This window comes from Dermacentor albipictus, chromosome 8 (genome assembly GCF_038994185.2).
Source record: "Dermacentor albipictus isolate Rhodes 1998 colony chromosome 8, USDA_Dalb.pri_finalv2, whole genome shotgun sequence".
In the NCBI taxonomy this organism is placed as follows: domain Eukaryota; kingdom Metazoa; phylum Arthropoda; class Arachnida; order Ixodida; family Ixodidae; genus Dermacentor; species Dermacentor albipictus.
Window position 1 is genome coordinate 126,177,277 of NC_091828.1, and position 27,406 is coordinate 126,204,682.

A 27,406-nucleotide genomic window follows, 5' to 3' on the forward strand; every position below is an offset into this window, starting at 1 on the left:
TCAGATGGCGTTGAGATACAGAGCCACCTCCATTCAAATTTCTTACATTTTAAATACCAGTGGACATGCCACAAAAAGCTTGAAAAAGTAGATGTTTCTGACACTGAAACTGAACAAAAGAAACACCATTATTACCACTCGCCTAAGGTTATGCACGACACAGGACACCGAGACTCGTGGAGAATAAGCGGTATCCACAGCACACTGAAAGACAGGCCTGTGCACCCTGGCAGCGTAAGTGTCGTTTGTTCAGGTGCTTTTAAAGGCAGCTAATAAGAAAATTAGACATTAACCAGCCCTGCAGCTTTGTAAAAACTGCTTTAGTAATATATACTATGTACTCATTTATAAAAAGTCTGACAAAACTGAAATTTCATTGCAGTTACCTTTGAAAGGGATCACAAAAAGGAAACATTAAATCAGTTTAGAGTGATTAAGTTTCTTGCAAAATTCTAGTTTAATTAGTTTTGTTGTAAGAGGTTGTTGATTACTAGAAGATAAAATGATGGCCATACGTCAATATCATGAATTTCGTGACGAAGCCTCAGCTCGGGTACATAAACGTGATGTCATGAATTTCAAACTCATTTCTCTTATTTGAGCCACTTTCTTGCAACAAAAGTTATCCGAACTCTCACAGTTAGTCTTTGGCTCTCTTATAATACAATGCAAACCATCTTTGCTGATAAAAATTTACTAGGCCCAAGATGATGTCAAAATTTATGAGGTTGGGGTGAACTGGCACGGAAACCTCAAGGGGGCATTACCTCCGTCTTCCAGTTCTGCATCTTTTCTGCAGCTTATCAGGCCTTTTCTCATGGTAAAAACCACTTTACTGATTAATAGAATTGCAATGCACTAATAGAGTTCTACTTATTAATGCAGAGCATTCCTGGAGAGTTCAACCCAGTTTTCTGCAACAACTATCTGGCCAGTACATTGCTGTTTTCGTGCAACGATCCTGAAGATTGTGCAGTCAAAAAAACTTTGCCCAATGTGCCACTGGAGTCAGTGGGTGTGCAACACTCTTCAATGAACCTTTTAGACACCAACTTGGGTCACTAGGCATCACAACAACAACAAACACCTGCATAGTGACATCTACATAATGTTATGCATTATGTAGATGTCGAGTGGGGTTGCCTCTGCTTAAATTCCTTTTATTTTTCTCGGGAGTCCCTATAACGTGCACCGAAATGCGACAGCGTTCCCGTCGACCCGCCAAGGTGTGTAAGACAATGGGCTACGGCGCAGCGATCACTTACGAGGCGCCCCGCATCGGACGCGGTGAGCGTCGAGCAACGCAGCGTTCGGCGCAGCAACGATACGTGCGCCTGAGCAAGCGGAACGAACCTAAGAACTCGGTGTCTCGGAGGGGGAAACGATGCACGCCAGCCAAACGTCGTGATCGGCCCGGGCAGAGAGATAGACAGATGGTGATCTAAAAAAGGAGGACGCTTGATTCTGCAACCCGTGAGGGAGCAAGGCGAAGTGTCGTCAGGGGAGAGGGCGTCCGGGCCACAACGCGCCTCGCACCGGTCCCCGCACAGCCCCAATGCGCGCGTGGCGAGCCACCTTTCGGGGCAGCGCCGTACATTGAGAGGAGGGGGTCTTCTGTGTTTGCCGCAAGATGGCTCTACGTGTGTGGAAAGCGCAGATGAAATGTAACAGAAACGCACTTCGCTACTCGTGTAACTGCGACTTCTGTAAGTTACATGTTCATAATTACCGATATACACCGCAGTATAACTTTCTACAGCTCGTTTCTAAGGCAACACCGCATTCACTAGAGGCGCTTTTGTACCGCTTTGAAGCATCGAACTCGTGGCGGTAACGTCTCCGTCTCACACTCCGGAGACCCTGGTTCGATTCCCACCCAGCCTATCTTGCAAGTTGTTTTTTATTCGTGAAGTGCCTGCCAGGACTTATCGCTCACGGCCAACGCCGCCGACGACACCGGCTTTTCTGCGACACCAGCTCCTTAACGCTGTCGCGTTAAAATCCTGGTGCCCAAGCATGCTTTTTTTATCCTTCCCTATCAGAATACAGTCACTGCACCTCAATGGGAAATCAAGCCCTTGACCCTGTGCTCAGCAGCAGATTACTGCAGCCCAATGTCAACACAGTGGATGGTATACATTTCTTAAAGCACCATTTTTTTAAATTCAATTACAACTTTACATGCTACACTGCAAACAGCATACACTGCCACTTCAGCAGGTAGGCTAAAGGCTCATGTGTGGAAGGAACATGACTAAAGAATGCCTGTAAAAGTGCTCTGTGGCGTGTATTTCTCTTCTGTGTGTGTTGTCCAAATGTTGCGCAATCAAGCCTCTAATATGCTATACCAACACGCCCAGTCCTCAACCTTGGTAAGGAATGCTACTGCTGGTTTTTCTACAAAGCTGTCAATTAAAGAACAGCATTGCTTGTCGAACAAATGTCAGATGCCAACCTTTGTTGGGAGGGTACCTCGGCTTGCACCCTCCTCCGACGAAAGCAAGGTAGTTGCAGCGGAACAGCATTTCCACAATGCCGATGCCTCCATCTGCAAAGTCTGCTAGCAAAACGCAACAACAAAGCAAGGTTAAACCACTTTTAACAAGAAGCTTTGTTGCTTGGAGACAACTCCCAATTTTCTTACTCGGATACACATGAAATGCAGAAATGCCCGTATTGGGCAATTGGCAAACCCATTCAAGTGAAATTTGTTACATTTAAAAATGTTAATCCTAGTGAATGCCAAGAACACACCTTATTTATGTCATCGAACTTTTACCAAAAACTGTTGACAATTGGCAACTTGAGAAAAGATTTAGCTCTCAAACTGGTGAACTGGCATTTGTGGTATTTCACATTCCTGCCAGGCCTTGTCTTTTCCACAATTTTAATTATTTAGGGCATATTACCTGCACTCTTAAACAGAATTCAACAGAGGTTAAGGTGACAGCAAACAATGCATATGAATAAAACAAAAATGTAGCAATAAGAAAAAGCAAGCAACTGGGTCGTGTGCAAAGTTTTTATGAAGTGTTTCCAGTTACTCCTGTTTGGCAAGGCAGTGTGCAAACAATGCAGCTGTTCGTCAATGTGTCAGTGTGCAGCCCCATACCCTACAAAATATATAAGCACAACAGTAGCTAAATTTAGGCCTGTAAAAGAAGATCTGCATTATTGGTTTAAAGGAAGCAACCTAGGGTACGTAATTGTTCAATGAAAAGATGTTTATATCCAAAAACGAAAAAGAAAGTAACCTGAAGATGGCAAAAAGGTCTTACTTCTCTCTGAGATTTACTTCCAAATAACTTCATTTGCATGTTCTACTGTAGCCTTCTTTGCCTGTATCCTTTCTTACATGGTTTAATCCCCGTTTTACTAGCCAGGCTGACAAAATTTGTTGCACAGTATAAATTAACACACAATACCCTGAAATAACTGTGGTAATCATCATCATCATCATGAGCCTATTTTATGTCCACTGCAGGACGAAGGCCTCTCCCTGCGATCTCCAATTACCCCACTCCTGCACCAACCTATTCCAACTAGCACCCACAAATTTCCTCATTTCGATGCACTGTGGCATATCTGTGGTATCTAACACAAAATAGATGAAAGTAAGTTTCATATGGTTAATGGCAATATGTCCTGGCATGTGTATAAAGTTATATCTTGCAGAAACAACACAGTGATGCTCACCCTAATCTATCTGTGTTATCATTGGCCTTCTTTCCAGTCTTTGCATTTCTGTGAAGGAAGCCGTGTTCCCCAATGTTCACCTTCTTTTAGGTCTGTTTAGCCCACATACGCTTTAAGTCACTAAACATCACCACACAGCACATGCTGTTAAACACAAGCAATTCAGACAAGCAGTAGCATTACAGAGGCCCTTGTAATGGTAAATTCTGTTCCACTCCATAAAAGCACAAAAAAAAGAAAAGGCTTGTCTTGGTTATTCCCTGCACAATGCTTGCCCACAATCTCTTACACACACGACTCGACCAACAACAGATAGCTAGCTGCCCAAACGACGGCGGGGCGCGCCCTGCATTTGGCCTCTTCGCACAATCTCGCCTGGTAGGTCGTCTTGTGACAGCGCGAGCGCACACATGTACTTAGGATATTCAAAATCGACAGAGCCCCTACATTACGAGCAAAAGACTCTCCACTGTTCCTGTGAGGGGCATAACGTCGCACGGGAGAGCCCTTTGCAAATCCTACACGAACATCTTTAAAGAAAAAGCCACGCCCACAAATAGAGTTTCGGAGGTCTCATACGACTGAGCATTCAATAATCTTGAATCTGCAACTGTTCTTTACAAATAATCTGACGAAGAAGCAAACAAAATAATAATAATGAAATAACGAAGAAGACAACGAGTACGGGCGTGAACATTAAAATAAGGGTTTTTAAGACATTCTGAAACCGTGCCACTCATATTTGAGTTCCGAGTTCCATTTGAGTAAGTACGAGCGTGACTACACGTGCAACTACACGCGTTTTCACTCTTTCTTTTTGCGTTGTATACCGTCACTTCACACGCGAGAAGCTGCCTTTCGTGGCGGTTTTTAGTTCTAAAGTTCGTCATGTGCCACGTCCTAGGCTGTCCAATCTAATGTCGTTTCGTGAGCCTGGTGGAAAGGAAAACACAGTATTCATATCGGCTTTCGAGATACGGTCCCGTCAGCCCAAGGGGATAAGGGTCGATCGACCTATTGCTGCTACGTGTACCGCATTTATATTAAACGGCCCAACAACGTCGTTGGTTGCGTGGCCGACCACAAGAGCAGGCATGAAGCTCACAAACAGGTACGGCCAGTCTTTACCACAAATCGCGCGACGGAGTTCAGTCAGAAGGACGGTCGTCAAGCTTACTTACCCTGTTTCTCTTTCTCCTTGAGAGGATCGCAGTTGTAGACCCTGAATCCGTTCTCCATGCCGCACGCAAAGCATCCTGTAGCGATGGATGAAAGAGTTCGTACGCACTTTGCAAAATACGAAAATAGACGAGGGGCGTCGTTAAGAAATCGCCACGGGTAAAGTTCGCCTCGTGAGTTGAGAGAGCGCTGACCTCTTTTCAACAACGAACTCTCCACAATGCAACTTTTCCCAGACAGATCTGTCCATGTCACACGCTGGCAAAGTGCGTCAGCTTGCGAATGAAATTGGTCAGGCATATATCTAACGAAGACACCACTTTAACTGGCAGTTTTAAAGCGCAGCTGACTAAAAACCAGTGACAATCCTCACTGCATGAGAACACACACAAGAAACAACCAAGCACGCAGTAGCTAAGGGACGCCTGCAGTGCAGTCGCCTTCAGTTGAGTATTACCTTGGTCCTGGTTGAAGCCGGCGAATAAGAGGCCGTTGCCGTAGCGATTACTCGGCCAGAGGTTCATCATTGCGACGTTGCACCCGAAAGTGAACAACGTCAATTTCGTTGGCGACAGAAAAGCACTGAAACACCGCCACCACCGCTGCCAAACTCCACAACCACCACATCCATCACCAAAAACGAAAACAAAACAACGTCTATTGTACGCAGCCTTAGTTGCGTACTAATGCCTACGTTGGTCGCAAGCTAGTAAAAAAAGTAAATTAATTGTTAATATATTAGATAAGATTTATAATAAAATAAGGCATGGCCCTAACTTACATGAGCTTTTGTGGTTTTAGGTTGGCGTCAACGCTTTTGGATATTCCTGGCTATGTACAGACATTGGCTAGATAAACGCCACAATTCAATAGAATCCAACTGCTTCCAAAAGCCGCTTTCTCTCTCTATCCACGCTCAAGCGAGTCGGCAAACTTCGCAGGTTGTTTCAATCGCCGCAGTAGTCAGCTGAAATAAAACTTGATCTCATAATTGTTCAAGCTTTGCAAATCACCGAGCGTAACACATAGACAACGATGAGCGGCATTTCTATGTTCAGGACCCTTTTTATTGGCGCGAGGCAGCTGAAGCACCCGGCGCTCGTGAAGCGTGGATTTGCCACAGCGGGTGAGATTTGCTATTTGCTGTTACCGCTCTGGCCGCTTCCTAGCTGTGTCGGTGCGGTTCTTGCTGACGCCGTCAATGCTTTGTTTTTGGCATCATAACTTTCAAAATGTACTGCGTGTGGTTGCGTAGCTGTGTCACGGTCTGCTTGCACTTTCGATTGCAGTGGAATTAGTGCGATTAGAGTCGCTTCTTTCGCTCTACACGTTTCTTTCGCGCAATATCTGCGATATGTCTGCACCTTCGCAAGAATTCAAGCTCCTCGCTGGTAACGGCAAGGAACTTCGAAAAATGTCTTCTAATTTTATTTGAACGTGCGCCAATGAACGAAATTGTAATGCCTTCACAACGAAGCTGGACTGGACCGCGGAAGACTCGTGTGAACTAACACCGTCGTGCCCGATTATTCTTGCGCTTTTGAGCTTGCTTATCGCGTTAGTGGTGTCTTCAGTATGCGGGAAGCGTCCGTTGGCAACTAAACTCGCTCTTCCAAGATCCAAGCCACGACCCCCTCCATCCAGACATCGTGTGCTGTAGGACGACCTTGGGCGGGGCGAGCGTGAAACGTGGCAACGCGAAGGGCCTCGGAGTGCCTGTCTCCGATTAAAATTGCAGACAGGCACGCAGATATGGAATTGTGATGTCTATGCAAGGAAGTAAAAACGTTATGAACATGCGCTACGCTTCATAGTTTCCATCTTCCCTAGGCGAACTACCGTCTTTTTATATTAATCGAGCCGCTACCTGAGGCCACCACAACGAAAACTGGCGGGCCATGTTATTTAATAAAGTTTTTCTTCTTCATGCAGTACAGCCCACAGCCACAATACTCTCGCCCCGAGCTTTCTCCTGTTTCTGTTTCATTTTTTTTTTCTGGCAGCCGTTACGACAGCACGTGACCGTGGTTCGATCGGTTACGTGGCTGCGCCTGCGCATATGCAAAAATAAAATATGCAAAAATATAGTCCTACAAGATAGCTTTGTGATGGAACTTTTCTGAAAGATGTTTCAGTATGTCTGAGATTGTTAGGTCAGGTTTATTTTCATTAGAAGTAATTTTTTTTTCTTGTGTGTAAGGTATGTTTTCATGGTAAAAATAAGCTGCCTTAAGATAAACACTGGGGCCACAGTAAGAACATTTTCATTGTTGTACTGATGTTCAAGCTATGAATAACGTTAATAAAGGTTTGTTACATGAATGCAATGTTTATTTCAACGCCGATACCACTTGGTAGTGCAGTACTGCCCCTTATTTGCACTATAGTTTCTCGTAACTGAATAATGTATCTTGTGCTGATACTCTGTTTATCTGCATGATTTCTAATGGTTCTTTGAGATTGTAGCACTGGTTCTTTGAGATTGTAGCACAATAATTTATTTTATTCTGTTAACCTCCAGAGACAGTACAATCGTTGTCAGTGAGAGGAAACTCCTAACTTGCTTCTAGGCAACAATTACTTGTGATGTGTGGATTTGAATCTGACATGTAATTATGCAAGAAATAGCATTCGTGATGAATATTTAATATCATTCAACACTTCTGTGTGCGGTGTGTGTATTTGGTCGCTAAGGTTTCTTAAAAGTAATTTGAGTGTTTCCTTTGATATTGCTCCAGGGGGTACTGATGTGCTCTCGTTAAGCCATTAAACACCCCCCACCAAGGTTTTTTTTAATATATTGCCATGCAGTGACAGTGCAGAATAAAACACTGCCATTATTGTGAGTAAAGAATGTCACTCTTTATTGGACTAGCTTATTCCACAAAAAACAAGCGTAACTCAAATTGCAATGGTAGCGGTGATCACAGTCGTCGTTCATGTAATCAACCCACGAGTCAAGTTCATCCATTGTTTATACATGCACTACTGTACATTCCTCAATGATCACTGGTGCTCACATACATTTGAGATGTAGAACAGTATTTGCATCATGCGTTCAATCCTATTAGACAAGACTTTCACTATAGAATCGGTGACAACAGTTAAGTAATATAGATACAGCCGGCATGGCTTGTGGCAAGCTATATCTTGATAACAGCAATAATCTGGTGAAGCACAGTCACTGGCAAAAAAAATTAAAACAGTGTGTGTGTGTCTCTGTGAGTCCAAACTAGAGTAAAGTGTGCTTTTTTTGTTCCATCAGCATACGAGAACATTCTTGTGGAGAAGAAAGGTGCCCAGCAGAATGTCGCCCTGGTTACACTCAACCGGCCAAAGGCCCTCAATGCCTTGTCGAGCGCCCTCATGACCGAGGTCGGCCAGGCGATAGATGAGCTCAACAAGGATGAATCCGTGGGCTGCATTGTCATAACTGGCAGTGAGAAGGCATTCGCTGGTAAGGCACCAAGGGATTCGTGGCAGTTGCTATGCATTTTCATTATGGTGACTAACTGGCTATGGCCTTCAACTTAGTGCAAGGTCATAGGTTCGAATACCAGCTGCACTGGTCATGTTTTGTTGGAAGCACATTCACAAAGGCATCTCTTGTAGCCTGTGTGTTGCCTTGAGTTGTTGGTCTTATCAATCACAAAAAATCAAATCAATAAAAAAAGTGACTGTACTAAAGTATCAAACCAAACTGCTTTGTAGGAGCCTGCAAGATAAAAGTTTCAAGCAATTGAAAGTTCACATGCACTGGAGTGCCACAAATAGTTTTTATTTTCGAAAGAAAATGAAATGAATCTCTCTGCTATTGCGGTGATTGGTTTTTCTTGTGTGTATATCGCATTATTGCAGGAGAGTGTCAAACACTTTCTCTTTAGTTCTCTTGGTTGTCAAGCTATGAAAGGCGTCAACCGGTGCATCAATCTGTGGTGTTTAATGCCACATGCTCACCTACTATGATCACTGTGACTTTACTTCTACTGAAGAAGCCATACTGTAATGGCCATGCATTCTAAGATGGCCACATTAAGGAGTGCTATATTTCTTGTGCTCTTGGCAATTGAATAATAAAAAAAAAATGTATCATTGCTGCATTCTTTAAGCAAGACATTGTTATATGTGTTTCAAAAATAAATAATTGTTGAACTCTTAATTGTATTCAAGCTGCACTGGCACATAAAACCAATACCACACTTCACTGGAGTGTACTTTGGTAATGTGTATTTACTGTGTCTATTTAGTTTGTGTATTTTCTTTTAGAAACACTGCCTAGATTTGCAGTGATTAGATAGAGGAGGTGCCTTTTGGTTTCTCGAGAGAGAAGAAAATCTCAACATAACACCATTTCTCATTTTTGCACTTGACATTATAAAATGAGGTTGTCAACACCCACTGCTGTGTTATGCAATGTGGCAGTGAGAATTTGCATACTCAGAAGAAGGACTTGTAGGTTGCACGCTTACTTGTGCATGGCTCTCACAGAAAGCTGAAAGTTGCTTGAAACTCATGCTTGACATCCTCCCTCCTATTTTTACTCCCGCATTACTGTGCATGTATGCATTATGACTATGTCTTCAGAAGTTAAAATAGAAGGTAGTAGTTCTCGTGTGCAAAACATCCATCTCTGAGGCATTCGTTATGATAACTGTTGAATGGGCATTCAACAAATATGAGGTCATTGTGTTTAGTTGCGCTACCATCTTGGGTGACCATGTCTCGCAGCCCTCGTTGATGGCTTCTGCCACAATAATAAAGGGACACTAAAGGCAAATACTAAGTTACTGTGGATTGTTTAAATACCATTCCAGAAACCTCGCAATGCTTGTTTCGTGCCAAGAAAAGACATAGTTTACGAGAAAATTGCATCTGAAGGGTTTGAATACCTTTTTCGAAATTCAAATCTCCCACCACCCAACCGGAGGTGTGGTGACGTTGCATATGCCATCACCACCCTTTGCTGCCGTCGGTGAGTAAAATGGCACCCGACAAATGGCTGTACCAAGCCAAGACGGAGTGGTGGATTTGCTGCTGCAGCTGCATTTTGGTCAAGTGGCGTAGACCGTTCGGGCATCCTGCGACATCACATGGCAGTTGAATTCTCTGCTACTTGCAGTTTGTGAGAGTTTCGCGAACCAGCGAAACCAGCGCAGTACTACACGATAAGAAAAATACTGAAATGTGAAAACGTGGGCAGCGCAGAGTCGAGCAATACCGAAACCTTTCGACCGCCCGCGTCGCTGTCAAGGGTACTTTCAATGAGCTCTTTTTTCCAAAAAGGAAATAGAACTGGACAAGTAGCATTTTATTTTGTCTTTTAATACAATACAAGGATATTTTTTGCAGCAAGTGGTTGAGTACTAGTAAGAGAATTTAAGTGGGGTTCTAATCATGTCCTGCATATACCTCAATTTCTTGATTATTAAGGCTCTATTTGCGATAAGATTGACACCTTAGAGATTCTCGAGCACTAATCTACCACTTTAGCTTGACTTAATACTTGCCTTTAGTGTCCCTTTAAAGAGTAGCCTCGGCGCCCTGAGTCAGTGTTGCAGTCATGGTCGCATTTGACATTTATGCCACTGTGCTGCCTGCAGCCGGCGCGGACATCAAGGAGATGCAGAACATGACGTTTGCCAAGTGCTTCACGGGCAGCTTTCTGAGCCACTGGGAAAAAGTGGCGCAGTCCATCAAGCCAGTAATCGCAGCTGTGAATGGCTATGCGGTGGGTATGGGTTGTGTATTTTATGGTGGCTGCTGTGTTTTTCCTATTCTATTTGGCTTTGCATGCAGGATATATAAGGCTGAGTCTTGACCGATTCTTTGCCTCATGGTGGCTCACAGCAGTCATGTCTACCTCGTGGATGTGAAAACCTCTAAAAGCTAGATTTCCTGTAATGCAGAAGCAATGTCTTTACAAAACATTAGTGTAGGTGAAAAGTTCTTGTTGCATCCAGCAGCAGTTGGCATGAAGAACACCCTGCTGAGCTGACATTCCATTATGAACGATGAGACTGTTGTAACGATGACACAATTCATGCTGTTGCCTGGACATTTTCGTGCTGGTGCTGCTACATGTGTCTATGTTCTTTTTGCATTTCAGTTAGGCGGTGGCTGTGAACTTGCAATGATGTGTGACATCATCTATGCCGGTGAGAATGCAAAGTTTGGGCAACCTGAAATCATCCTTGGGACCCTGCCAGGTCAGTACTGCCATTGGGAATGGAAGCATATAGTTCAAGCAAAGCTCACTCATTTACTGTATACTAATATTGGCACAGACAGAATGTTATTGTTAGTATTGCTAGTGAAATAGCGTATACAGTTGCTGACTGATAATTCAGGCATGATTGATTATTTGGACAGCTTCATGTCACCACCATTGGTGCCATGAGCTTAGTCTATAAGAATGGCCGAAATTTAAGACACCATATGGCGCACCGTGCGATAATTCATGCTCTGACTGCATGACTGTGTATTAATTTGGCCATGTAGCTGAGCCGAAGTCGCAATGTTTTGGTTTCAATACATCACTGGCATCGTTGTCGGCCATGTTGCTTGAACTTTCTCGAAACTGGTACTGTCAGAGCCCGGTTGGTAGTTTCTGACCGCACTCAAACCACTAAGTTTCATATGATGCATTTTGTCATCATTATTTCATTGTCCCTTAAAAGGCCTCTTGCAGTGTATATCATAAGGGGAAAGCATGTATGCATGAGTAACCACATTAGTCATAAAAAAAAAGAAATGTATAAACATGTCAGCAGTGTATCTTGTATGGGCATTGAAAGCGTTGTAAACATAAGATGTGGCAAAGGTGTGAGTAGAGTAATTAGTCCTGGGAATACGATGTCAGTAACTGCTTAAATTTTTTTGAATTGCACTCATCAACCATTAATTCTGATAGCTCGTTCCACTGCTCTATACTGATGGGCAAGAACAATTTATTAAATGTACTGGTGGTGCTATGTAGGCACAATTTGTTGTGCAAGTTCCATTCCCTGCGTCCAGAGTTTGATAATATACATGTTAAATAGCGACTTGGTCATGGATGACATCAAGCAGCTCCAAGTAGCACCAACTTCTACCTTGACCTCTGTACTAACGAGGGAGGTGAGGGGAGTGCCGGACTTTGCCTGTGCAAAAAATATGCATCATTCAGTTATCACAGCTCGGTTGACTTTTGGTATATTGCCAAGGGATAAAGATTCAGTGTATGCATTCGCTGCACCTTCATCTACCTGTAGCAACAGCATGACAGTGGTCGAGGTACCTGCCAGTATTTTGTAAGAATGCCTCCTGCTTGATTCTATGCCACTTTTATCATCGACCGTTCACGAGCGACTGATCCCGTTGATAACGCTCCGTCCACGTTATCAACAGGATAGCATAGGAATAGCATAAGAAAAGGCATTGCTACAAAATTGTGGCTATGAACTGTCTAAACCAAAGGCAAGCACATTTACATGCAGCAACACGTTGACGAACTTAGGCCGTACTCTCAGATGATCACTTTCGAAGATAATTTATCTTTTGTGACTTTTCACAGGACAAGCACTGGACACGTCGATGGGCGACAGTGTTTCTGGCCCTGATAAGACAGCGCGATAAACATTGTGCCCAGAATGTTGTTGCTTGTAGATGCCGATGAGCCTTGTGCTAGTCAGGCAAAATGGAAGGTAATCCCAGAAGTGGCAATGCGAAATGAAGGTGCATCTTTCTTGGCCCCACTTATGGCATGAATTCACTTATTTCCTGTTGAATTTGGTATTTTGGACTTTCTGGTGGTCCCTGCCTATACTGTACTCCACTTCATAAATAGCAGACATCGCTGTGGAAGGTATGCAACTAGTGTGGTCGTAAAAGTTTGACTGCGCTTTTCACAGTGCAGATGTTTTTGACCTGCAACACTTTCTGTGGAATAATTACTTTATGTATTGCACGTACTGCACTATGGATCTCTATGGGGATATCAAGGGGAATTTCACTTGCTTCATTATGTGGCAGTTCACTTAAGGAGGTATGGCTATACTTATGCACCTTTCTTTGCTCTTTCTATGCAACACACTAATGTCTTGATCGTGAGCGCAAGCAATGTGGCTGCTGGTCACAGAAATGTATCACTCCTATCAGTTGGTGCTAAATAGGTTTAGATCTGTGAAACCCTCTGTGTAATAATTACATCATATTCTGCAACATAAAGCTGTGAGGCTTCACATTACATTGAATTGCATGATCCATACCTATGTCTTTCTTTCATCTGTGACGTGCTATTTTTCAGTTGCAAATGCAAACAGTGTGAAAAGTCTGCTTTCACAGCATTGCATGCTATGTGTGAAATGAAATATAGCTGATGTAATCATCAGCTGAGTCTTTTCTGTGGCAAATGGAAACAGATGCAGATGGCATGGGAATTGGTATATACTATCATAGTTTGGGTTGCAGGCAGCCCACATGGCTTGAGTGCCACCTGAACCAAATTTGAAAGGTTTAGGTTGGCTCCTGCAATCCTTTTTGAGTAAATTTGGTAATATTTTACCAGTAACATATGAATATGTTGCCAAGCTCAGATGCAATAAACTTTTATTTTGTAAATGAAAACAAATTGCCATTACTCTGTCTCTTTCTTACTGTGAAATACTAGTGAGTGAACAATCAAGGGCATTGCATTTGTAATTTCTTAAACTATGAAAATCGGGTGCATGTTCGAATTAAGTAGATATGGTTCTAATTCAGTTTTCTGACAGAAAGGACGATGTATCATTTGTCTTTGTTAGTTTTCTCACGGAAACACCGTACACAACTGTGTTATGTTGTTATCATTCCAAGCCACCACAGTTGTGCAGAGGGCCATTGCATTTCCCCTGCACAATGTTGTGGACTTAGCCGAGCACAAAACACATACAGGAGGCCTTGCTCAGGTGGCCCAGTTTCCTCAGTGACCGGCATGCTGACTTCAGCAAATGGAGTCAAGATGACTTTCATTACAGAGCCCTATTTGACTTCCTGCATGATGTGGGCTTTACGTTCATGTTTATGTTTCTTTTTTTCTTACTATGCCGTATGGAAGCCTTTCTTGAAATAAAAAAAAAAGAAAGAAAAGTGTGACGGCTACCTCGCAAGAAGCCTTGTCAATCTATGCTCGATGAAGGCAGGTCAACAAAAGCAGTGAGTTTAAATGTGCTCTTTGCCTCAGGTGCCGGTGGTACCCAGCGCCTGACCAGGGCCATTGGCAAGTCACGGGCCATGGAAATGACGCTCACTGGGAACCAAATCACGGCTGCTGAGGCTGAGCGATACGGTCAGTGCCCGCTTTCTCTTTCCTACTGGACTCTTGTGTTGTTCCTTTGCAACAGGTGCTGTAGAAATCATCATCATCATCATCAGCCTGGTCACGCCCACTGCAGGGCAAAGGCCTCTCCAATATTTCTCCAACAACCCCGGTCATGTACTAATTGTGGCCATGCCGTCCCTGCAAACTTCTTAATCTCATCCGCCCACCTAACTTTCTGCCGCCCCCTGCTACGCTTCCCTTCCCTTGGAATCCAGTCCGTAACCCTTAATGACCATCGGTTATCTTCCCTCCTCATTACATGTCCTGCCCATGCCCATTTCTTTTTCTTGATTTCAACTAAGATGTCATTAACTCGCGTTTGTTCCCTCACCCAATCTGCTCTTTTCTTATCCCTTAACGTTACACCTATCATTCTTCTTTCCATAGCTCGTTGCGTCGTCCTCAATTTGAGTAGAACCCTTTTCGTAAGCCTCCAGGTTTCTGCCCTGTAGGTGAGTACTGGGCAGAAACCTGGAGGCTTACGAAAAGGGTAGAAATCGGCTTGCTTCAAATCAACTGGGACCTGCTGTGGTAGCTTAGTGTAGCGGCAATGCACTGCTGAGCTTGAGGTCATGGCTTTGTTCCTGACAAAATGCAATGACACTGACCTACTTAGATGTAGGTGCACATTAAAAAAAGCCCAGGTGGTTAAAATTAATCCGAAGACTCCCACAATAGCGTGCCTCATAATCATGTCACAATTTTGGTATGAGTTCGAGTCCGCTTGGCCCTGCAGTCCGGCTGTGCGGCAAGATCGCGCCGCGGACGCTGTTCCACCTAGGGACTAAGACGGCTCCAGCTCAATGACAGAGTGAGCAAGCGCGCTTGGCAGCCTCGGCTATGCGCTCTTCATAACAAATAGGGGGGGTTAAATTCGCATGCAAACTTCTTTCCCAATTTTCTTCGTGAAAATAGAGGGGGGTGCTTAGAATCGCGAAAATACGGTAGTTACTAAACCTACACGAATAACTCTACACTCGTCAAATATCCTAGACCTCGTCTTGATGTCACACCCCGATAAGATTGCACCGTCATCCATGCCACATTTCCTCGTATATACTCAAAAGTAATATAGCAAAGAAAGTACTAATGCTATATGATAAAGCCGATTATTAAAGTATTAATCGTGAACTTTCCTGAGGAACTTGCCCTTACGTATCAGCCGCAGTCGACTAGAGTAACTGGGCGCTTTTCAAAACAAATGCTGTGTTTAATAAGTCTACACATTCCGAATTTCACGATAAATGAAAGAGCGCGTTCCCCCTGGTACAACACTACTTTAAAGCGCTTGAACAATAAGAAAAAGCTATTACTTTGCATAGCCTAATTCAGGTTCTCTGTCTGCCTGGAAAAAATATAATGAAGCCACTAAACAATACAACTCTATAAAAGCACATGCAAAGCATGATTTCTTTTCTGCTACTGTCCCAAACACGTTACACGGCGTTCTTGGAGAACAATAAAACCTGAATATAATATCTCTGTTTCTCTATACGATAACTCTGGCTCATCCATTTCTGACTCAGGTGTTTCTGATGCCTTGAACCTTGTATTTTGTTTAATGTTTGCAAAAAAACCTGATAATTAACTTCCAGATTTACCATTTTTCGATTTTACACCAATGGAAGGTATTGATTTTAGGTCAGAAGGCATCGTTAAGGTTATAGATGGCCTGAAGTGCTCATGATCCTGTGGGATAGATGGTATCGATGCCAAAGTGTTAAAACATACCAAGTATATGTGTAGTTCGATCCTTGGTATCATTTTTCAGCAATCGCTTGACATTGGCAGTGTTCCAAGGGACTGGAAAATAAGGAAGGTGATTCCAGTCTTTAAGAAAGGTGATCGGTCTTCTTCAGGTAACTGCCGTTCTATTTCAATCACCAGTATATGCTCCAAAATTAAGGAACACGTCATCTACTCTCATGTTGCTAACTTCCAAACTTCAGTGAATTTCTTTCACCCTAATCAATATGGCTTCCGGAAAGATCACTCATGCGAAACGCAGTTAGCTTTATTTATTCGAGATACTAATTTAAACCTCGAATGTAACATTCCTACTGATGCTCTCTTTTTAGATTTCGAAAAGGCTTTTGATAAGGTTTTACACTCTCTTCTTGCTAAAATTATCATGCCTAGACATCCACCCACTTGTTCTTAACTGGATCCAGTGTTTTTTGACTAACTGAAAACAGTTCATATACGCTAACAACCTTATATCTTCTGTTTCCTCTGTTCTGTCTGGTGTACCTCAGGGCACTGTTCTTGGGCTGCTCCTATCTTTAATCTACAATAATGACCTACCATTCACTGTAAGCTCTATAACACGTCTTTTCGCTGATGATTGTGTCCTGTACCGTCCTGTCAATAATGTCGCTGACGTCTCTTCCCTTCAGGAGGATCTCTTTCATATTCAAGACTGGTGTGCCACATGGCTCATGTCACTGAACATTAGTAAAACTGTACACATTTTATTCCATTGTCAACATAACTACATCCCCCCTGCCTACAAGATTAATAACTGCACTATATCTACCACCGACTCCTTCAAGTACTTATGAATTCACCTCTCCAACTCTTTGTCTTGGGCAAATCATGTAAGCCACAGAATCAATTCAGCTAGCAAAATTCTTGGTTATCTTTGCCGTAATGTCTTCATGGCACAACCACCCGTCAAATTATTTGCCTATAAAACGCTCGTGTGACCAAAACCTGGATATGCATGCGCTATCTTTGCCCCTTAGCAAACTAATCTCACTAAAGCCATTAAATTTGTTCAGAACCGTGCTGCTAGATTTATTCTTTCAAATTACTCATATCACACTAGCATTTCATCACTAAAGTCTAAACTAAACCTATCGCCTCTTGCCTCTCATCATCGCGTCTCTCACCTATGCCTCTATCACAGGTTACTTTATTCCATACCTCGTGGCAGCCAGCTGATCCAGCTGGCTCATCGTGTTCATCAAACAGTTCCTCCGAACTTGATAATCTTGGCACAAGCCCGCACCACTGCGTGCCTGCAGTCATTCTTCATCCGAATTTCCCGAGTCTTGAATGGCCTTCCGAGACAAACTGCACTAATCCGTGATACAGCGCGCTTTAAATTTGCCGTCGAGTGTTCCGACTCATCTGCCTAATGTCCATCATCATCATCATCAGCCTGGTTACGCCCACTGCAGGGCAAAGGCCTCTCCCATATTTCTCCAACAACCCCGGTCATGTACTAATTGTGGCCATGCCGTCCCTGCAAACTTCTTAATCTCATCCGCCCACCTAACTTTCTGCCGCCCCCTGCTATGCTTCCCTTCCCTTGGGATTCAGTCCGTAATCCTTAATGACCATCGATTATCTTCCCTCCTCATTACATGTCCTGCCCATGCCCATTTCTTTTTCTTGATTTCAACTAAGATGTCATTAACTCACGTTTGTTCCCTCACCCAATCTGCTCTTTTCTTATCTCTTAACGTTACACCTATCATTCTTCTTTCCATAGCTCGTTGCGTCATCCTCAATTTGAGTAGAACCCTTTTCGTAAGCCTCCAGGTTTCTGCCCCGTAGGTGAGTACTGGTAAGACACAGCTATTATAGACTTTTCTCTTGAGAGATAATGGCAACCTGCCGTTCATGATCTGAGAATGCCTGCCAAACGCACCCCAGCCCATTCTTATTCTTCTGATTATTTCCGTCTCATGATCCGGATCCGCCGTCACTACCTGCCCTAAGTAGATGTATTCCCTTACCACTTCCAGTGCCTCGCTACCTATTGTAAATTGCTGTTCTCTTCCGAGACTGTTCCATCATCCTGCCTCCTGCCTTTTACGTGCCCGCCCCTCATGTAATGTCCTCTTGGGATTCGTGAGGTATCAGTTAACAAACAAACTAATGTGTAAAAGCTCCGTCAAGTGATGTTAAATCGCAGTTTGAGGAGCTCTGGGGATTCTCTTCTGCGTGTAACAGTGCATGTTTTTATTTCTTCCTGACATTGTGCTGTTTGCTTTTTGACCACAAACCAACTAGCCTAAGTCTGTACTCTCATGCTTTACTGGTGTACCAACCCTCCAAGCTCATGCATGTAGTGATAGTCGAATAACTATCTGGTTATAACTGGGGATCTAAGTTTTCGGTTTTTACCATTGACTACCTGCCGATTCAAATTTTAGACTGGTTTAAATGAAAAAGTGCTGAATTTAGGAATTCATCATGGCTTATCACACTGAGTCTCGGTAAAAAAGCTCCCCCGTTTGGGGTTTCTGAGCAAGCATGTTTTCTTTTTGCCAGTTTTGCTCAAGCCTTGTCCATATACCTTTCCAACCTCATCATGACAAAGGAGAATCGGATAAGGGAGCTTTGTGCATGTCCATTCCTCCTCACTTTTCCTGCGTATCCTCGTACGTGTGGCTGTGAAAAAACAAGGGGAATGTAGTAATGGGGTAAAAAGGCATGCCTTCCAAGCAGGAGCCATCATCAGTGCATGCCCACTTGTGGGCAAAGACGGGATGAGGACACAACCAGATAGCCTATTTCAAGAGGCACAACCCGACTGGCCATTGTGGAAATAGTAAGAGTTGAGGAAGTTGCGGAAGCCCCATCTTTTTTTCGCCAAAGCATTCCCGAAATAGACGTGCCACTTGCCCAGCCTGTAGGAGTTGTCGGACGATCCTACGGCTGTCAAGCTGATGTAGGACTCGTCGGACTACCTCGCCGCTGCCACCATTTGAAGGAGTCGGAGGTCGTAGATGAGGAACTCGGTTAACAGGATTTATTTACAGGATTAACATATTTTAAGACAAGATACATTGGCAGTCTAGCGCGACTCCCATATGGAGCCCGCAAGATTAACATTCAGCAAAACAGCATTCGAGCACACAGCTCACTACTACATTTTTAGCATAACATCGAGCACTCAGCTCCTTACGACGAGCACGACACGAGCACGAGCACGAGCACGCTCTAGCAGTCGGCAAACGCTGCTTATAAGCCTCCGCTTGACGTCATAGTTCGACGTCATCGTTCGGCGTGGACGGAGCACGAATGGTCGGGAATGTGCGTCCAATCATGGTAAACTTGCCGCCGCCCCGCAGTACAGCCCACACACACAAAGGCTAACACGTTCGAGCCTACACACACAAAGGCTAACGCGCTCGAGCGCTTTGTAGAACTCTCGGTACAGCATAGCCCGCGGTGTCGTCGACCGAGGCCCTCGCAGAACTTTGCGCCGTCCCGGGTGGCGCGGCGGCGCACCACATTCCAGAGCTGACCGCGCGCCACGTGGCCGCCTGTCATCCGTAGTTCTCAGAAGGCGCCTCGTCTGGGGGGGTTGGAACACGCGCAGCGGGCTGAAAGCTGGCACGTCGCCACCCCCGTACGGCCATTCCTAACAGCTCCTCCATGGCCCGGAAAATCTCGCCTGGCCAGTGCTGGCAACCGCTGGGCAGGAAGAGAATGGCTGGCGAGCAAGATGACGGCTTTGCTCTCTACAACCCCTGCGTACTTGGAATGCCTTCAACCATCTCACAACAACTGGCACAGAAGAGTCGACCCGGCAACACAATACCGCTCAGCGTTCAAACGCCCGGAATTAGCTGCTAACCCACCAGGCCTCCTATCACAATTTCCATGCAAGTCACTCAACTGGGAATCCCAAATTTTGCCCCAAAATTTCGTGCCACCAAAGCGAGCGTTCACGTTCCTCCTGAGTTCGACCAAACCCGGCCGTCGCGCTGCTCAAGAGTAAAGGGTTACGCAGAATTAAACCGAACGCTTTCAAACACCAATACTCAAACATAACTCCAGCAGCCTAACTTCGCGAACAGCCTGTTACTACCCTATCACAGTGGCGTACTTATCTCATGTACTGCTGCCACTGAACCGTCTGGCCAACTCTACAGGTACGTCATCACAAACGCGCTAAGTTTGAGGTCCCTATTCCGAACTCGTGCTTGCATCTTACTAAGTTTTCATCACGCTGACTCACATTTGTTCCTTTAATCCACACAGGACACGTTCCTTAAACAAACAACCACTCTTGCGTAACTTACGCAACACAGAGGAACCTTTGAACAAATGTGTCTTTTACTAACTAGCTCTTCGCACGCGTACTAGAGAAGTCAGAATACGGCTGCCCTCGACACACACGAGCAACCCAGTCAAAAACCTTCTGCTTCCTTCCGTCCGCACAGGACACGCGCTAATAGACCTAAGAGCTTTTCTCAGTGCAAATCACGCACTTACTGAAAATTTACGCGCTTAACCTTAAAATTCAAAAAAACACTTAAAAAGAAAGAAGGTTAAATAACACACACGCACGTTACGATAGGCCTCTCAACGATAACCTTGACCTTCAGGTTACTCACATGCACACAAAAAAAGAAAGCCTATATACTTATTAATGAACATCTCGCGAGACTACAGGTTTACATAAAACGCGTCTTTCAAATCACGGAGCTTCTCAAACGAAAACACAAACAAAGCTCAAACCTTACATATTGAAAGAGCTCCTAGTCTCAAATCGCGAAAATTTGCAAATGTTCAAAAATAAAACAAAACACGTTTCACTTCTGTGGAAGCTCTCTTGGCTTCCCGTTCCCGATTGCTTACGACTGACTCATACTTTCAGCCGGACCCGTGGTGGTCGCACTTTACAAGCTACTCTGGCTACGGAGGAACAACAAAAGGGCTGACTCACTATCAGCTCCCCCAAGACGTTACGGTCTCCTGCCAATTTGCGTCCTCCCGCCCCGCTTTCAACAGGACCTCGACTGACCGCGTCGCTACTCCCCACCTGGTCTCGTCTTGCCACCTTGCGCTTCTTTGAACTGCACGCTGAGCTTCGAAGAGAACGACGGAACGACGAGGAATTTGACTGCCCCGTGCCCTTTGTCCGCGTCCGTGCAGAACAAGCTTCTCGGTCCCCCTTTGACCGGTGGCTCGAACTTGTTCGATGCGTCAACATCGTCCGTGACGACCGCACCTTTCTTTTCTCCGCGCCCTGCCTTCTCGCGCTTGTCGCCGTCTTTGGCTTCGCTACATTAGTCACCGCATTCCGATCTTTTCGGCGCTTCTTTCTGCGGCGCTTTCTCCTCGAACTCTCTTTCATGCCGTCATCTCGCGCCTCGTGCTGGCCGTTACACATCTCGTCGGCCCAGATCGGTCTCTTACCCGCACAGTCTGATTGATTTTCATTTAAATCAACATTATCTCTGCCTCGACTGGCGGACAGCTCGACCGACTCTGGCACAATGCAGCAGGCTTTACTCGAGTTAGACAACTCGCACTCTTGCGAACTGCCCTCTACTACATTGCCCAGCGCACGCTGTGCATCGGCACACAGCCCGTCGGTATCGATCGCTGTCTCACGCGCACAGTCCGAATGATTAATAACTGAATCAACCCTCTCTAGGCTACCTAGACTGGCGGAGAGCCGCACCGATCCCTGGACAATGCAGTTGTTCTCTCGTGAGCTACGGAGCTCGCCATCCCGAGAACTACTCTCAACTGCATGGTCCAGCTGGCACTTCTCTTCTGCACGCAGATCTGACTCGACATGGGTGCTCGCGTCTGTCAAGTCAACAGTACCCTGTACCTCGCTAACGACCTTGATACCATGAGATGCGACGCACACACGCGGTAACTGTGCCAATTTGTTCGCAGCTGGCCTAGCTGTCTCTACAGTCCTCTGTTGGCACAGCACCTCGTCGCTCTCACTCTGGCCATTAACGGCCTCTGCTGCCACTAAGGCATCGCTAGCTGCTAGCACTTTGAGTTCACTTATGAATGTGCTGCTATTCTCACAGGTACTACTACTCTCGGCTTTTGACTGAAATCTGCTGTCGAAATCCTGCCACTTTCGCTGCGTCCAGCCTACAGATTTTTCAAGCCGCTGTTGACTTTGTTCGATTAACTGCTCGAAACCTTCAATCTTTATGGTCAATGCCTCAATGTACTGCCTTCTTACTTCTGTTAGGCCTTTTTCCTGTGAAATGCTTTTCAGTTCCTGCCTAGCTTCTTCCTGTTCTTGCTTAAATTCTTCCTGTTCCTGGCTAATTGCTTCCTGTTCCCGCTTTTTGCTTAGAATTCGTTTGCCCATTTGTTCTATGAATTTTGAATCATTGTTGCTTTCTAGAATTGCCTTAGGAATTTCTGCTTCCGTCAAGTCCTCCTCTACGTTTACCTCGATCTCCTCACACAACCACAACAGGTCAGCTCTCGTCAAACACATTAGGACCATGGTCGCTACTTTAAGCTTTGGTTCTGCTGTCACACAATACTTGTTGCGATACCCACGCAAATCAAAATACAAGTAAAAGATCCCCAGTGAATCAAATCCAAAAACACAGTGAAATTGAAGCCTGGTAAATCTTACAGCCAAAACGAAACGCTTACCCACTGAAGCAGCACCATATCACCAGTCCTTCCCCGCCGTATCCAGTCGGTTGCAAGAGGTGGTCGCCCAAGTCGCCTCCAACTTGATCAGGATGCCGGTCGGTCACCATGTGCCAACGTCCGTCAGCTGCCGTTGCTGTCTCCCGAGTCGTAGGCCGATCTAGGAGCCGTAGTCGGATCCCTCCGCTGCCATTCAGTTGTAGGAGTTGTCGGACGATCCTACGGCTGTCAAGCTGATGTAGGACTCGTCGGACTACCTCGCCGCTGCCACCATTTGAAGGAGTCGGAGGTCGTAGATGAGGAACTCGGTTAACAGGATTTATTTACAGGATTAACATATTTTAAGACAAGATACATTGGCAGTCTAGCGTGACTCCCATATGGAGCCCGCAAGATTAACATTCAGCAAAACAGCATTCGAGCACACAGCTCACTACTACATTTTTAGCATAACATCGAGCACTCAGCTCCTTACGACGAGCACGACACGAGCACGACACGAGCACGAGCACGAGCACGCTCTAGCAGTCGGCAAACGCTGCTTATAAGCCTCCGCTTGACGTCATAGTTCGACGTCATCGTTCGGCGTGGACGGAGCACGAATGGTCGGGAATGTGCGTCCAATCATGGTAAACTTGCCGCCGCCCCGCAGTACAGCCCACACACACAAAGGCTAACACGTTCGAGCCTACACACACAAAGGCTAACGCGCTCGAGGGCTTTGTAGAACTCTCGGTACAGCATAGCCCGTGGTGTCGTCGACCGAGGCCCTCGCAGAACTTTGCGCCGTCCCGGGTGGCGCGGCGGCGCACCACATTCCAGAGCTGACCGCGCGCCACGTGGCCGCCTGTCATCCGTAGTTCTCAGAAGGCGCCTCGTCTGGGGGGGTTGGAACACGCGCAGCGGGCTGAAAGCTGGCACGTCGCCACCCCCGTACGGCCATTCCTAACAAGACGAAGCGCGTATGCCAATACACAGCATGCATGGACCTGCTTGCCCCTTTTATGCAGTCGTGCTTCTTTGTAGTGTCTCAAGGATTATGTGACTGGAAAATGCAATGACCTGAATGGCCATGTCTTTTTTGATGTAGCACTTCTACTGCTTTCCTTTCTCGTATGAAGCGCAAACGTGGAGCGCAGCTTTTTCCAAATGAGAATGATAAACAGAAAGAAACGCTGCGAGCTCTCTGACTGCAATCTCTGCATGTAGTAATGTGCATGTATCTTAACAAATTTCTTGTGTAATTAATTTGCCTTGCTGCCTTTATCACATTGAAGCTTTCTTGTATTACTGTCTCTTTCCCAATATAAATTTGTGTAAGCACTTTTTCAAACAGCCGAAAATACCAAGAAGATATGGTATACTGTAAAAAAATAGGAACCACTAAGTGTTGAATTTTCAGAGGAAAATAAACGCTGATAAATGCCTGCCGAATTAAAAAAGAATAGATGCCAAAAAGCTTCAATTCTTATTTAGAACTAAGGTTTTTTTGTTTTGTGAGGATTAATCCTATAAAATCTGAAAGACACCGCTCAATAAAAAGAATACATCATTCGGGTTCATCTGAAGAAGTGAATTCTGGGGCCTTCAGTTGTTATCATGTGACCGTGCTTTCTAGACACATGTTGTTAGAGCTGTGCTTGAGTATCTTCACGCCAATATGGTTGAAAACATAGTGGAAGAAAATAGTGGAATATTAATCCACATAGGCAGACTTCACGAGAGCACTTGCAATTCGTCGGGCAACCTTCTCATCAAGATGAGCTTGCACAGGAGAATTCCAATGCACTGCTCCCAATTATTTAGGAACTACCTATAAGCCGAGTTTGTTCTTTTGCATGACATCTACCTTCTCCTTGGTGTGCACCTGCAGGTACCGCTTTGTCGATAAAATGACACACTTGCGACAATCTTTGGTGCGGACATCAACTGCAAGCTTGACATTGTAGACGAGGAGAAGCGCTGTGAAGTGATTCACAGCTGTCTGGAGTATTGCGCTGCTGTTGCAAGAAAGTAATAGCCATGCTGCACACAGAAACATTCCTCACAACTTCCATACAGGGCAAGTTGTCCTAGTACCACACTGTGATCGTCAACTAAAATCCAAAGACTAAACTGCTTGCAAAACATATGTGAGCAACACATGTGAGCAGTTGTTTACTGCCTTTTTACCACCAGGGCATGACACTAGTAACATAGCTGGTAAGGAAGTTCTGAATATCATATCAGGCATATGCTGTCGCAGAAATCATTCAGTGCTTAGCTTTATGAAACATGGTGAAAAAAAAAACAGTGCGAGAAAAATGGGGGCAAGAAAGGACGACCGCTGCTCTTGTCCCATTGCTCTCACTCTCTTTTCTTCGCCGTGAAGCAGCATACCGACAAACTCGGGTTCAAACCCTTTGAAAGTTTTCTAGAGGATGCATGCATTATGCAGGACCCTCGCTTCACTCAGTGTACCTCTTCCCACAGGTCTGGTGAGCAAGGTGTTCCCACCCGGTCAGCTGGTGGACGAGGCCATCAAGCTTGCCGAGAAGATCGCCAGCTATTCCCAGGTGTCCGTTGCACTCTGCAAGGACAGCGTCAACCATGGTGAGAATATAGGCCTGATTGGCCTCACAAGCTATAGAAAGCTTAGAGGCCTACTGCAATGAAATTTCAAACCCCATAAAAAAGCTAGTTAAAGATAGTGGGGATAAAGAGCAGCCTCTGTGCAAAATTTTATGCTTCAAATATAAGTGTATCCATCGCAAAAAGCTTGCTAAATAAATGTTTTTCTACTGAAGCTGAGAGAAAAATTTCCCACCAGCTTGCTTAAAATGGTGTAGAACCTAGAATGTTGAGAACCAGCAGGGTGAGGGTTGCAGAGGTGTGCGGCACCATGGCCTCCTTTATTTTTTCAATGCATGCCCAGTGACAGCGAAGCCGGAGGTCACTGAGAGGGTGCCACTTTCCCATTAGTTGGCCACAGTTCATAGGGACAGGGTTAGGGTTATGACAACTAGCATCTTTCATGGCATGGGATTGAACATCATGCGCAATGCAAGGAATGACAGGAGCACCCAGCCAAAGTTGTCCATACTCTGTCAACAATACAGATTGATTGATAAGGTGGTGATGCTGTGGTACACCACTGTATTGTGCAACGACTGGGCAGGCATTGGAAAAATACCGGAGGCAATGGCTGCACCATAGGTGGCCACCTTTATCGCCTACAGGAGGAAACACCATTGGACATGCACTTAATGCAATGAAATAGGGTCTCTAATCCAAGACACATTTTCTCTTCATGTCACTGTCATTGCATCATTACATTTTTCTCTGCCACATTATGATTGCATTCTAGTTTTGGCAGTAAAAACCCACTGAGCAATAGCACTGGACCACGAACCAGTTATTGTTTAGTGATACCTTTCTCTCTCTCATAGATTTGTGTTTACGCATAAACACTTGTTCAGCCAATTCTGTGTAACCGTGCTGTGGTTTCTTTCGCTTCAGCCTTTGAGACAACACTCCAGGAAGGCCTGCGCGTTGAAAAGCGTCTTTTCCATGCCTCCTTTGCTCTGGTAAGTGACTGACTTGTTTTAAGTGAAGTTACTGTGCTACTCCTAATAAGCTCCAGTGCGTCTTCAAGCCTGCATAGTTCATTTAGTTATACCTTTCTTGCTTTTCTGTTGTGGTTACTCAGTTTCAAAACCGTAAACTTCTGAACTATTTTTTTTAATATGACAGTGTTTCGAAGCGCTTTAATGCCCCATTATTTTAAATATATCAAATTCAGAATAGTAAAGGTTATTTTGAACTGCATATTTTGAATGGCAGATAAATATTATTAGAGAATTTTGCCATTGGCAACATTTACTAGAGTAACAAGAGCTATTTGTCATAAAAACAGGAGACTAGATAGAGGTAGACTCATTGGAGTTGTTGAAATTTTGCCCGTACATGCACTTGTGGGCAGAAACACCTATGGTAGTCGGAGCGTGCTTCCTGTTCATGACGGTCCACTTTATAAAATGTCTGTTCCATTCTTCTAGGATGACCGGAAAGAAGGCATGACTGCTTTTGTTGAGAAGCGGCCACCGAAGTACACGAACAATTAGGTGTCTGTCGTGCAGCTGTGAAACATCCTTGCAAACCTTGCCTAAGTGCATTTTCTTGAATTTAGGTGACTCAATAAATATATATATTTTGTGCATATTCCTTTTGTCCTCTCTTCCTTTGGCAAGTGGCTGCCTTTGCCTTGAAAGTACAGGCCTGTCATCTTTCCAGTGGGAGTGAAACACAGCTGTTAGGATGGTAAACCACACATTTTTTTCAAGGCTGTGAAAGTAGGAAACTGATGCAGGTAATCTCCGATTACAGGTTGCTTTTGAAGACAAGGTAGGTATTTTTTTATATTTATGTATGTATGCTGTCTTTTTCCAGGCCCTCAAATGCACACAGAAATTTATTGGAGAATCACCAATCGGTAGTTGCAGTTAATGCTATGTGTGCATCATTCTTATAACCCGGTCTGTCTTTTTTCAAGTATCATGTTCTTGAAGAAAAGCTAAATGCTTGTTGCATGGTATTGCTACTTCATAGTTGCTTGCAAAAGTTACTGGTACTTTCTTAACATACATTGCAGAAGTTGGACCAAAAATATTATCTTCAGCTTTATAACTTTTATGTCTCTAAAACCCTTAGTTTTCATTCATTCCATAACACTTAGAGATTCCTTATTTTCACAAGAATTTATAAATTATGTGGTGATAAAGATGGCCTTGAAATCTTTTTTTTTTTCCTCAAAGCAAGTTTGACACACTT

General features: G+C 44.6%; 2 protein-coding genes across 3 annotated transcripts in view; one reads left to right on the forward strand and one right to left on the reverse strand.

The window, feature by feature from the left end:
• Window positions 1-5,524, reverse strand: part of LOC135921890 (WD repeat domain phosphoinositide-interacting protein 3) — a 28,208-nt gene extending 22,684 nt beyond the window's left edge. The window contains exons 1-3 of one of the 2 annotated variants that reach the window (XM_065456297.2): window positions 5,333-5,524; window positions 4,878-4,952; window positions 2,456-2,557 (exon numbers count right to left, since the gene is read on the reverse strand). In XM_065456297.2, coding sequence (XP_065312369.1) covers window positions 2,456-2,557; window positions 4,878-4,952; window positions 5,333-5,402 — 247 coding nt within the window. In that variant the 5' untranslated portion in view covers window positions 5,403-5,524. Of the gene's footprint in view, window positions 1-2,455; window positions 2,561-4,877; window positions 4,953-5,332 lie in introns of both variants that reach the window. The other variant, XM_065456296.2, reaches the window with a different exon arrangement.
• Window positions 5,525-5,745: 221 nt separating this feature from the next.
• On the forward strand, window positions 5,746-26,797 carry LOC135921891 (enoyl-CoA hydratase, mitochondrial-like). The gene is made up of 8 exons (XM_065456298.2): window positions 5,746-6,001; window positions 8,141-8,332; window positions 10,476-10,603; window positions 10,982-11,081; window positions 14,075-14,179; window positions 25,070-25,189; window positions 26,096-26,163; window positions 26,635-26,797. Exons 1-8 carry the CDS (start codon window positions 5,911-5,913, stop codon window positions 26,698-26,700), a joined length of 870 nt encoding a protein of 289 aa, XP_065312370.2. The 5' UTR covers window positions 5,746-5,910; the 3' UTR covers window positions 26,701-26,797.
• The last annotated feature ends 609 nt before the right edge of the window (window positions 26,798-27,406 follow it).